This window comes from Eptatretus burgeri, chromosome 18, assembly GCF_056783735.1.
Source record: "Eptatretus burgeri isolate ZD-2024b chromosome 18, Ebu_testis_v1, whole genome shotgun sequence".
Lineage (NCBI taxonomy): Eukaryota > Metazoa > Chordata > Myxini > Myxiniformes > Myxinidae > Eptatretus > Eptatretus burgeri.
The window spans coordinates 11764682-11777163 of record NC_140978.1 but is presented as its reverse complement, the minus strand read 5'-3'; the positions used below and the strand labels follow the sequence as shown (position 1 = coordinate 11777163).

Genomic DNA, 12482 nt, shown 5'->3' with positions numbered 1-12482 from the left:
CTTCCCACATGCCCTTTTGAATTCTTCATGTACTCCTCCTTCCTCCTCTTCATTCACACACGGAGCCCTATAAAAGCATCCTCCCAGTGATGTTTTTATTTTTATATTTTTTTGAATACACTATCGAGGCTCGTATGAGCGAACACACAAGGGGATCAGGAGACAACAGGGGTGGGAGAGGTAAGGAAAAAAATAAACAGTGGAGTGCAGAGACATGAGGAGATCTGTGGAAGGGAGAGGGATGGGGCAGGGTACACAGGGTAAACAAGATGGACACTACAGGGACTTTCAGGTCCTTGCACAACAGGGACTTTCAGGAAGGAATCTTACTGTATTTACAATCTATAATCTCTTCTCACAAAATCCTCCACATTAATTCCTTTCTCTTGATGTCATTTCTCCTTAATTTCACCCCTTTTTCTTGATGCAATGCTGTCTTTTACCCAGATTGTGGTGGCGACTCCTAGTCTCTCCTGGGAGGAGATTCTGTCCTCCCATCCAGTAAGATACTGGGAGGATGCTTTTTTTAAGGCTCCAGGTGTGAAGGAAGAGGAGGAAGGAGGAGTACATGAAGAATTCAAAAGGGCATGTGGTAAGGGAAGAGTATTGATGATGGGAAATTTTAACTTGCCAAGGATAGATTGGGTCCAGGAACAAGGAAAGGGCAGAACGGATGAGGATCATTGGGATAAATGCTGATGATGATGTCAATGTGCAGGACCTTTTCATTGTTGGCAGAAACACGGTGAAGAAAATGGAAGGATAAGTTGTCTTCTCATATTCACACAAACACTGCAGTGTGAGGACATCAGCATCAGCCCAGGCTGTCAAGGTCACCAAGGATCGAACCACTGATCCTGCACTGTTATTTCAGAGGTTCGTTGTGGTATCTGTCAGGAAATCTGTGCCAAGATGAGGCAATGAAATATGAACTTTCTCCAGATCCTCCATCCTTGTTTGAAGCAAAGAATCATATGCGGAACCCAGAAAAAACACAACTTCTGGACACTATATGATGGCATGTTACTTCGTCAGAAGATGCTGTTCTTCAGTCCATTCCAAAGACTGATCGCTACGTTCTAGATGGTGGTTCACTTCTACATTGACTGAATTGGACCGAAGGTAGCACCTACAGCTCAATTGCCGATGCCTAGGCATTTTTCACGTCAGACCTATACGGCAATGCCACCGTTGTCTTTGATGGATATGACAGAGGACCAAGTACAAAGAACGATACGCATCAGCGATGAAGTCGAACTCTGGTTTCAAACAAGGTCAACATATCAGACACAACATCATTCGTTGGGAGAAAGTAAGATTTCCTCTCAAATGATATGAACAAACAGGCCCTCTTGTAATGTAGGGGAGATCATATCTGGTACTGCTCATTTTTGTTGGCGTATACTTGTCTCGTACTTCTTGGAGTCTGGTTTTGAGCGCTTGCCAGTTCTCGTCTGCAGTACTCAGGTTGGGGTTCTTCTTGAAATATTCTGGAAAAAGAAAAACGATGCAGTTCTGCTCTCATCTGGTCAAAATCTGCCTTTGTAAATTTGTAGATATTGACTGATGACACAAAGTCGACCTGAATTATTGAGTCATTGTTTTTCTGGGATGAGTTTCACTTTTTCAATCAAAGTTGAATTAATTGTGAACAATAAGTCAAGTTTATATTGTTACAGTTCTCCAAAACCACATGCCTCTAAGGCAGTGATTCTCAACCAGGGGTAAATTTACCCCCTGGGGGTAAAAATTTACATGGCAGGTGGTAAATATATCATACCTGAAAATTAAGTTATGACTTTTTTTAATCAACTTCAGACAAAATCAATAACACTGTTATCGTGATGTGACAGACAGCACACAATACATTATAACATTGACTCACATTATATACAAATTATTCCATACAGACTCAAAAATCAATTCCCCCCCCCCACTGCAATTTTTTTTTCGTTCTTTTATCTTATGAAAAAAATTAGGGGGGGTTTTGAGGGTCACGAATTGAATTTTGGCCTTATTTTTAAGTGGACTGTTTTTTTTTTCCTTTATCAAATTTTATTTTGTGCAAAACCTTGATAATAAAGTTGTTCCATCTTCTTCTTTTTCTGTGCCTCGATACCGGCTATGCATTTTTTTGCATGGGAGTAAGAGGGTAAATGGCGAAATACATCAAGCTGAGGGGGTAAATGACAGAGGAAGGGTTGAGAATCACTTCTCTAAGGCAATGGCACCCAACATAGTGATCCCGAGGCAGTTATTTCATTTGTCTTCGTGCAATTAGACCTTCCCTCATATCTAGTGGGTTAATGGGACGAAGTGCATTGTGTGGGTCTCGTAGTTGGGTCGATTAACTATCTCCTATTCTGATTTCTACTCCAACCCTTTCCTTTTAGCCATGGTACAAAATAAATAAGCAAGCAAGCACACACGCCATTCAAAATGCGATGGAATAATTTAGCACACCACAATGCCTCCCGTGGCTTGGAACCACCACACCCCTCCATGAAACACAACACACTATACCACACGGGCATCGCACGCCATTATTTCATTCAAATGTGTGTGCCAATTTCCAACCAACATCTTACCTTGCTTCACACATCGCTCACCAAACCTCACCACTTCGACCACAAATGCCTCCCGCACCCCCTCGTACCACTGCATCGCTACAATTCGCCACTATACAGAGGAGCACTGCACACCTCGGACTGTCTTCGGGACCACGTGATATGGGGCTGAGCAACAGACGTGAATAGCTCGACCACATCTTGCAGGGGATGTCCCGGGTGGTCACGCAGAATTGATACGACCCTCGTATAGTCGCCAGACCACAGGGCCCATGGGTAGCGGGGAAAGTCCATTTAGTTGCTGTTTGGCATTCCGAATGCACTCTGAACACGTTCAGGGCCAGGGTGCCGGCTCGAGAAGCATGCCCTATGTTGAGTCAGGAGCTCCGAACTGTGTCGAACCGGATGGGCGACTGAGACAGTTTCCGACACCGGAACCTGGCAGGGCATGGCTAGGACTGCTGTGGCCCAGTAGAGGAGCGGGATTCGGGTCAAAGTATGTCACTTTTGGGTCATGGCCCCACCCTTCGCCCCAGGCTTATAAAAGGGGGAGCGCGGAGCTGTTCGCTCTTCTCTGTTCCTCTCTGCTGTTTGTTGGCTTCACTTCGTTGCCTCTTCTTTGCTGCCTCCCCTTCGCTGGCTCTTTGCTCGCTGTTGGTGTACATTTGCGAGCACGTGCTTCTTCTTAAGGGCCTGATCCAGGCTCTTAACGTTCGCCACCCCCGTGCAGCTTGACGGACCAGTGCAGAGCGCATGTTGCCATGAGCCCCGGCAAAGTGAGGAAGCCAGAGATAACGTGCCACATCCCGAGGTGGGAACGCTCAGACGGAGCATCCCATGGAGGTACACGTTCCACAAACAGACCCATACACGGCTAGGTTAAGGATCTTTCGCCTCACACATCCTGTCTCTCTGTCTCTCTTGGATGCACAAAAGAGCATCATGACTGACTTGTAAACCCATTTTCATCCAGCACGACACTGCACCCCCCCCCCCGCCCCACATTGCACCACACCACCCCTCCCATTCCCACACCTGAGACACCACCAGTATTCCTCCCTCCTACCTCTCCCTAAGCAAATTGGGTTGCGTTGGTCCATCAACCACACCAGGTATTTGGAGGCCGTGTGTGTGTGTGTGTGTGTGTGTGTGTGTGTGTGTGTGTGTGTGTGTGTGTGTGTGTGTGTGTGTGTGTGTGTGTGTGTGTGTGTGTGTGTGTGTGTGTGTGTGTGTGTGTGTGTGTGTGTGTGTGTGTGTACCTGTCCTAGTCTAAATTAAGATTATAGAAGTTATAACAGGATAAGTCTGTTCTGTCTTCTTTTGTAAAATTGCTTGCCTTTTGCTGCACCCCACAAATTCCTTGCTTTCCCTGCTGAACATACGAATAAACCCAATTCAATGTGCCACATATCTTTCCTCACCATTGTAAATAAATGCTTGTATAGAAATGTTTCCAGCTCGTTTTTGTCTTTTCCTTCATTGGTCCAGCATGGTTCGCACTCTCGTCTCGCCAGGACATTATCCCCAATGATCCGTTTTCTCGCCGGTATGTTCTTGGCAGTTACACTCGGGCTGCATCTGATCTGGTAGGGTGATCCTGTTTGAACAAGTGAAGTGCGTACCGAAGGCGTGTCCCCCAGTAATTAAATTGTGTGACCTTCAGGTAAACGGTATCAGACGGAGGACCCTTCGTCACGTGGTCGAGTTATTGGCATTCATGGTCGATTTAGCAACCCGCCACATCACACAGTTATTGGTATGCGACAGCCTGTGATTCTGGAGAGTCTGGTGAGAACCTGAGCTCACCCCTCGTGGTCTTCCTCGCCCCCGACCCCGGTCTGCAACAATATTCTCCCTCCTTGTTTGAAAGTGAACAACTTGTTCTAAGTTGTGTTCATCTTACAGGTTCAGTAGTATGTTGCATTGGGCTTCACTGCCTTTATACACTCTATCTGAACAGGGCTTGATGGTACATGAAGCCCAGTAGATATCTGGTCGGTTGAAGTCTGGCCAAAATTTCAGCTCTGCTATGACCATCAATAAAACGCAGGGCCAATCATTGAAAGTGGTTGGCCTCAATTTAGATATTCCATGCTTTTCCCATGGACAACTGTATGTTGGATGCTCAAGAATTGACCAAATCAAAAATCTGTTTTGCTTTTCACCCCAAGGAAAAACGAAAAACATTATTGTCTGTAAAGAGGTTCTTATTGAACAAAGTTAAATTCAAGTGTACAACTTAATAAAATGCTAAGAAATGTATCATTCACATCAATTCCATGATTGTGTGTTTCAACAAATAAAATTTCCGTTTTTCAGTTTGATATAAATACTTTTTTGTTGAAGACTTCTTTTCTTTCTTTTTTTTTTCATGGGCAGCGCCGGGTACCCTAGCTCGTGTAAAGTATGTACTTTTCATTTTTAAGGTGTGTTTGGGGACTTTGTCCTCGATGATGACTTGTATTCATGTTAATTGTATCAGTTTATTGCATTTGTTTGTTATAAATGATGAACAAACCATATTTGTTTTCTTTTTCCTTCATTCCTTTTTTTTCTTTTCCACAACAGAATCAATTGTTTTGAATACTACCCATTATTTCTTGCATCCATGTGGACTGCTGGTGTCTTTCTGCACCAAGGTAAGGTTACTCAGATTTCTAGGCCTTTCCACCACACATTTGAAGTTCATGTAGCGTAGCCTTATCAGGCAAAGTTCACATTTGTGCTTCTGCCACCTGTCAGGTGTTACTTCAAATGCGAAAATATTTATATTCATTTTCTGCAAACAATTCTGCTTTGAGAGCATCTTTTCAGAGCCAATCCTTTGCTTTAGTGCATTGAATAGGCTATGCTTTTTGCTTTTTGCTTTTCACTGTAAAACATCCATGTTGTCTGTGTCTGTTATTAGCAATGAGGATGTCTTCATCTTGTCACCCCAAGTTGAAAGTTTAAACTTCCTGTCTCTTTGGTTTGGGTCCATTTCTCAAACAGCCACTTTTATAGTCACAATTGGCACAGGTGACGTGGCACAGGTGATGTCCCTGTGCTACTTAATAGATCTTCAGGGTGTCCCAGAATTCACTCCAGAAAATTAAATTAAATATGTTTTTGTCAGAGGAGAGGGTATTGGAATTTGGGTCCGTTTGTCTGTCTTTGTCCACACAGAAGAGGAGTGTTTTTTTTCTGCAACTGCTTGTCTGATTGAGACAAAATTTTCAACAAAAGAGCAACTACTTATGGAGAATGTTTTATTGATAAATATGACATCATAGGTATTTCACCATGGTGTGGCAGCCATGTTGGAAAAGAGGAAAAACTTTGGACCTCTGTATCTAACACCACACCAAGGAAAAAATTGAAACTTTGGACATGGCAAGTACTCATGGGGAATGTGTGAATTTTTTGTTTTTTAATGATGTCATAGGTGCCTTCATTATGATGCCATCATTGCATACATAGAATGCTGCATCCAAACAGTATGAAAATTTTTGACGAGGGATAAATTGGTTCCCAGAAAACAAAAATGATGATGTCATCGGTCATGTGGTTCAGCAGCCATATTGTGTTTTTTTAAACGCGTTCAAAAATGTTCTTCGCTGAAACGGCTGAACAGATCGAGGCGAAACTTTACAAGTATGACTGCCTATCCACGAGTAACAAAACGTTTTTCTTTTTTTTTCCTTCTTTCTCTTCAACCGCTTCATCAATTGATGTAAAACTTCAGTTACGATCTCGTACTGATGGGGAATACGTTGTAAATTTCACCGTGATTGGACGCATCATCTGACAGTTGGAATTATTTAATTCATTTGATCTGGGTTCTTTTTGAATTTTTTCGTTATTATTATTATTCTTTTTTAACGAGACTCCTCAGCTGTGCCTGGATGGGTTTGAGGGTAGAGAAGTAGCAGCTGAAATGTGAATCCAATCCAGGTTCCTCCTGATGACTTCATCTTTGCTTTTTGCTTTTTCTGGTTCCTTCTGATTACTCCAATGCAGGACTGTACCCATTTGGTCTTCCATTTGATCTGAATTTAATTTATTTTAATCCCATTCTGAATTCAATTGAAAAATAATAAACATCATTGGTCAGGGTCAGGTGTCCGATCAAAGCGGGACATCTTGGTACCCAGTAATCACTGCCAGCAGTTACAAAGTGGCAGTTCTAATTATGTCTCATTAATTACGTAGCACACCATTACACAAACCCCACACAAAAGAAGTCCTGGCAAAGGTCTGCAATCTGATTTCTCTTTTTGTTGTTTGAATTGAGTTGGGCAACTGAGAAATGGCTGAGACCAACCAAAATTTTGTGTGGCCGGCCCGTAGGGCAACCAAGTTATTCAAAATTTTTGCGAGCCCTGTGTACTGTTATATTTTGACCTTTTGTATGATTTGATAAATTCTTACAGATGAAGCAAACATAGTGTTGTGGAAATGGCTCAGAGGGTTAATAATGCTTAGTAGAGAGCAGTTATTTCCTTAATGAATGTCTAGAGTAAGCATGAGGTAATTCATTGTGATATTAGGTATGCGTCGCTTGTAGGTCCAGACAGAACTTGTCTCCCTATCCTAGTGTCTATACAGTATCTAAAAACCGCCATCCCTTTGAACCTTTTATTTATTGTTTTACTCTGTAATCTGTGTTAGTCGTTTTTAAAGCCCTTTGGTAGGCCTTGAGGCCTATTGAGGGAGGAAAGTAAGGCCTCGAACGGCTCAACACCATCGGGAGAGGGGCCGCCCGAGTGCCAACTGGATGATAGACAGTCCTCCAGCCATCAAATGGGCCTTCAGACCAATAGTGAGTGAGATGGGAGGGGTGCAGTGCATAATTAGTGATATAAGCACCCAAGGCAATAAAGGTTCATGTAGCAGAGGTAGAGGTTGGTGGGGGGGGGGGGCAATGACAGCAGATGCTGGGACCGATCTTTGAGGAAAGGTGTAAAGTCTGCTTGATCTGCCGCGCAGCACCACGACCCCACCAAGATGGCCACGCCTCCTTTCTAATTTCTCACGGGGCCACTGACCTGCTGAAGGACATGTCTGCCGCTGTGCCACCCTGCATCATACCAGTTGTGCATTGCCAGCTCAGCCGGGGTATTTCTTGTCCTGTCACCTCTCTGCTCTATCTCCTGTAGAACATCTGAGGGCCCATAAGAACATAGATAATTAAGGATCTCCGTTTCGTCGTTGGTGTCATGCACGCATAATCGGTAATGGGTTATAAGGGGTTTCCATCATTGATTGTTTACTTCCTTTTTTCCCCTTTCCCTGTTCATGGTGTTTATTGAATGTACTTCCTCTACTCCTGTAGTCAACATGTGGCGAATCCTTTCATATCCTCTCCCTGTCAAGGCTGGAGTGCCCCAAGGCAGTGTTCTGGGCCCAGTCCTATTCCTGATCTTCATCAATGATCTCTCTGACTCTTGAGAAAATCCCCTTTATCTATTTGCTGATTATTCCACCCTCTGCCATGACATCCCTCATCCTTCAGACAGACAGGCTGCAGCCTCTTCCCTCTCTTCAGACCTTGAAAAAATCACAAGCTAGTCAAACACTTGGAATATGTTGGTCTTAAAATCCTGACAAATCTCACTCATTATCTCTTTCTGAAAGGACCATCTGGCAAACACTTGTCTACTTTCTTAACAATCCACTTGGGGAAGTCCAGTCATTAAAACTATTGGGTCATGGAAACCAAGGCCCTGAAGATTATTGAAATCTCCTGCGATAAAGCTGTGTCTATGGGCCTATCACTTCGCCATTGCAGACTCGTTTGTTCCACTGTCTGTTACTCTTTTTTTTTTTTTTCCCCCCACCTGTGGAACCAACTTCCACATCCTCTTCAATCTCATACTTCCATCCACGTTTTCAAGACAGCTGTTCTCCATCATCTCCAATCATCCCCAATCCAAAACCATCTTTTCTACCCTTGTTAAACCCCACCGCACTCCCTCCTCCCAAATTTCCAGTTTTCCCTCCTGAGAGTTTCCTTCTGTATGTATCTTGTCCACCCCATGCATCCTCTCCTGCCCTCCATTCCTCCCCTTACCCATTGTTTGTCTTCCTCCCTCTGTCTTGGCCTTCGGCTCTGCTGTTAGTGTTTCCCCCCTCTCTCTCTCTCTGCTGTTCCTTTTGTGCTGTAGTGTTCTGATACATTTTGTGTACTAGCTCTTCCACGAGCCTTGACTGTATAGAAAAGGAAAAAGAAAAACATACCTGGTCTTAGGTGAATTCTGGTTGTTGTGGTTCTCTTTGACGATTAACAAAGGCCCATTGAGGAATTAATTAGCCGCGGTTTTTGACACCGCATATAAGGCCACGTCTCAGGCTCACTCAACCTAATTGGATTGAGGCACGTGGTGCTGGTTGACCATGACCAGATGCATTGAGGTGACTCGCCGGATTTGAACCAGGCAACTAGGATGCCAACAATAGCACATTTTGTTTTTCATGCAGTACCAACTGCATTATTACCTCAGACAGACAAAGGGGTGAAAACATAACCTCCTTCACCTTCGGTGGCAGTCTGTGTTTGTTTGATTGTTTGTTTGTTTGTTTGTTTGTTGGTGTGCAGGATATCTCAAAGTTGTGGATGGTTTCAGGTGAAATTTTGTGGACAGGTTCAGTGTTTGACAAGCACAAACTGATTAGATTTTGGTGAAGATCCGGATCCAGATCCAACTACTAGAATTATTTTAAATGATTCTTCACCATTGAGAGATGGGGCCAAAACTGACATGTGGCATATCTCAAAAAGTTGTGGACGGATTCGGACGAAACTTGGTGGACATGTTGGGTGTGTAACAGGGAAGGACTGATTCAATTTTGGTGAAGATCCAAACTGGCTCAGGATCAGATATATTTTTTTTTTTTTGTTAAGGGATTCTTCATCATTGAGAGATAGGACTAAACCGATATATATATATATATATATATATATATATATATATATATATATATATATATATATATATATATATATATATATATATATATATATATATATATATATATATATATAAAACACGATGTCTCAAAAAGTTGTGGACGGATTCGGAGGAAACTTGGTGGACACGTTGGGTGTGTTGCAGGAAGGAAAGGACTCGATTTTGGTGGAGATCCGAATCCGGATCTCGAGACGAGAATTATTTCATTTTTTAAGTGATTCTTCACCATTGAGAGATCGGGCCAAAAACGATAACGATATATATATATATATATATATATATATATATATATATATATATATATATATATATATATATATATATATATATATATATATATATATATATATATATTTGCAGATTTGGAAAGCTATCGCACTCAACATTCAGGTTCCTATAGATTAGTTATATCGGTAACTATATGTTTTCTAGATAGCTCCCGTCCCTGGTCTAATGGGTAAATCAAATGTGAATGCGCTACAATTGTATTCGTTTCAACAATGCCACAACGGTGCCATTCTGGAACTGGAATGTTCAACATGGAACTGGCGCTGCTACGTTCTTCAGGCACGTGCATCGGCGGAGTGTAACACAGACATGCCGTCCTTCCGTGGCCAATCGGCGGGGAACCGGCGTCTGCCGCGCTCCGCCTCCGACCCAGCACCGTCGCCAATAAACACACGGTCTGAGGTGAAGCCGTAGGCGGAGCCACAAACGCATCCCCCCGCTGGAGACTCCACCAAAGGGATGGAGTGCCCCGCCCATCGCGCGCCTGTCCAACCGGGAGCGGACAAGGAGTCACATGGGGCTTCCCATCCAATGGAAGGGCGAGTGGGGAGGAGAGTAGCGTTTTTTGAGCGGGAGGGGGCCGATATACGGTGTGTCCTGAGGAGATTTTCGGAGTCTGCTCTCTTGGAGTTGTTCTGGTTCTTTCCTGCTTCTCTTCTCCCGCTTCTTCTCTGCCCAGCTCATCACCTTGGCTTCTCATGCAACGACCTCGTCCTGGCTCCAGAGCTTCGTGTCGTCACCTTCCGCCTGGCTGGTACGGCGACACCGGTCCCAAGACCAGGGGACGTCCAACCGCGCGCTCGTGGCCAGGTAGCCAGCCACACCTGGCTCACAGCCAGTCTGTCCTCCTCGGCTGGAGAGTCGCAATAAAGGCCGTTGAGGTCCACTTCTGTCTGGGTGTGCGTGTGTCTGTTTGTGGCGCCAGTCTGACAAGTAGTGAATTGTATAAATGTTTTGCTTGTATATTATTTGCCTTGCTTGATATTCGGTGTCGTTCTGCTCTTATGTGCCTCCCTAACAATCCCCACCGATTGTATAAATGTACTCAGCTCGTCGTGTCATTTCTCCATTGACTGGGTGTGTCATGCGTGTGGGGAAAGTGAGCAGTCATTGCCACTATAACGGAGTAACAGGATAATCAGGCCGGCGGAATTCGGCGATTATAAAACCGCTCGGCATCGCACACGGAACGGGCTCGCTTCTGTACAAGTTCCGTCGAGGGTGAAATACCCCGGTAGCTGAATCACGTGGGTACTTAGGTAAATTGAAGTGGCAATCGACCCTATCCCACGTGGCCTACCAATTGGCGTATTTCGGTCCAAAATAACCAGGACCCGTCGACCCCAGGCTTCTCCGGGCCGGCGATCTGTAATTCCAGGCGATCGAGCCGAGGCAGCCCCACTGCTCCATCGAGGGTCGTGCTCATGGCGACGCGCCGGCAAAACTACAACAATATCTTCTTCTTTCGGCTCTCCCGTTAGGGGTCGCCACAGCGGATCATCCATTATGATCCACATACTGATTTGGCACAGGTTTTACGCCGGATGCCCTTCCTGACGCAACCCTGGTCGCCTCTTATGACACAGGGATATGGATTGGGTTTCGCCATGATTCCGGGCTGCCCAACACCCTCTCATAGCGCGGCCCAGCGCAGAGCTCCCGTCCTCAAGCGATCTTCCAACCCAAGCTTCCGAGTAACCGGATTACAGGCGCACGCCACTACGCCCGGTTGGTGAAGGTTCGGTGTTTGACATGTAGCATGATATCTCAAAAAGTTGTGGACGGATTCGGACGAAACTTGGTGGACATGTTGGGTGTGTGACAGGGAAGGACTGATTCAATTTTGGTGAAGATCCAAATTGGCTCAGGATCTGATTTTTTTTTTTAAGGGATTCTTCATCATTGAGAGATAGCACTAAACCTATATATTGTTGCGAATTCTGGCCCGCCCGGCATGCGATCGACCGCGTGTAGCCAAAAGCGGCCGCCTCGCCCACCGGAACGGACAATTCAGTCGTGACCCTCCGGGAACTACCGCCCGGAGCCAGTCACGGGTGGGGGGTTTAACCTCAACACGATCGTGCCAATTGCCCACCCGCGCAGGAAAGGGTTGCTCGCCAAATTTGACCTACCTAAGTACCTGCGCGAGTGGTCGACCGGGTGATCGTACCACGCCACAGGCCAACTCTGGACACGAACCGCTTAAGCGGTTCGTTCCATATTACAGGGATAACCGAGCGGAGTTATCGTCGGCCTTGACGGTTCCGATTAATTACCGGGCGTTTTAAACCCACTATCAATCCCTTACGTGATGCAGGATGGAGAGTCAATAAAAAGGAGACTAAGCAAAGCGGGAACAATTGAACAAACACATTTAATACACACTCAGACAAGCACAGAAGGCACGTATTCAATCACAATAATAATACAAGGCAAGTAAATGAAAGGCACGTATACACAATCACAGTAATAACAATAAAACAAGAGATATAGACTAAAGACCGACACACGGCAACACTTCAAACAATACTACTTCGTTAGACAGGCGCCACCCACAGACATTCACACAAAAACCCCAAGGAAAAAGAAAGTTGCGACTTCCCTGAATGTGTCGTCCAGCGTTGCGTTCTCGACCTCAAATCCGAGCCTCCCCCGATGTGGTCTGTGGCTCGCACCT

The 12482-nt window shown here is 44.8% G+C and overlaps 1 protein-coding gene across 2 annotated transcripts in view; it reads left to right on the top strand.

The window, feature by feature from the left end:
* LOC147008618 (leukotriene C4 synthase-like) overlaps positions 1-12482 on the top strand; it is a 43203-nt gene that overhangs the window by 20346 nt on the left and 10375 nt on the right. For both annotated transcript variants that reach the window (XM_085864493.1, XM_085864492.1), the window contains exon 3: positions 5136-5206. In XM_085864493.1, coding sequence (XP_085720619.1) covers positions 5136-5206 — 71 coding nt within the window. The remainder of the gene's footprint in view (positions 1-5135; positions 5207-12482) is intronic.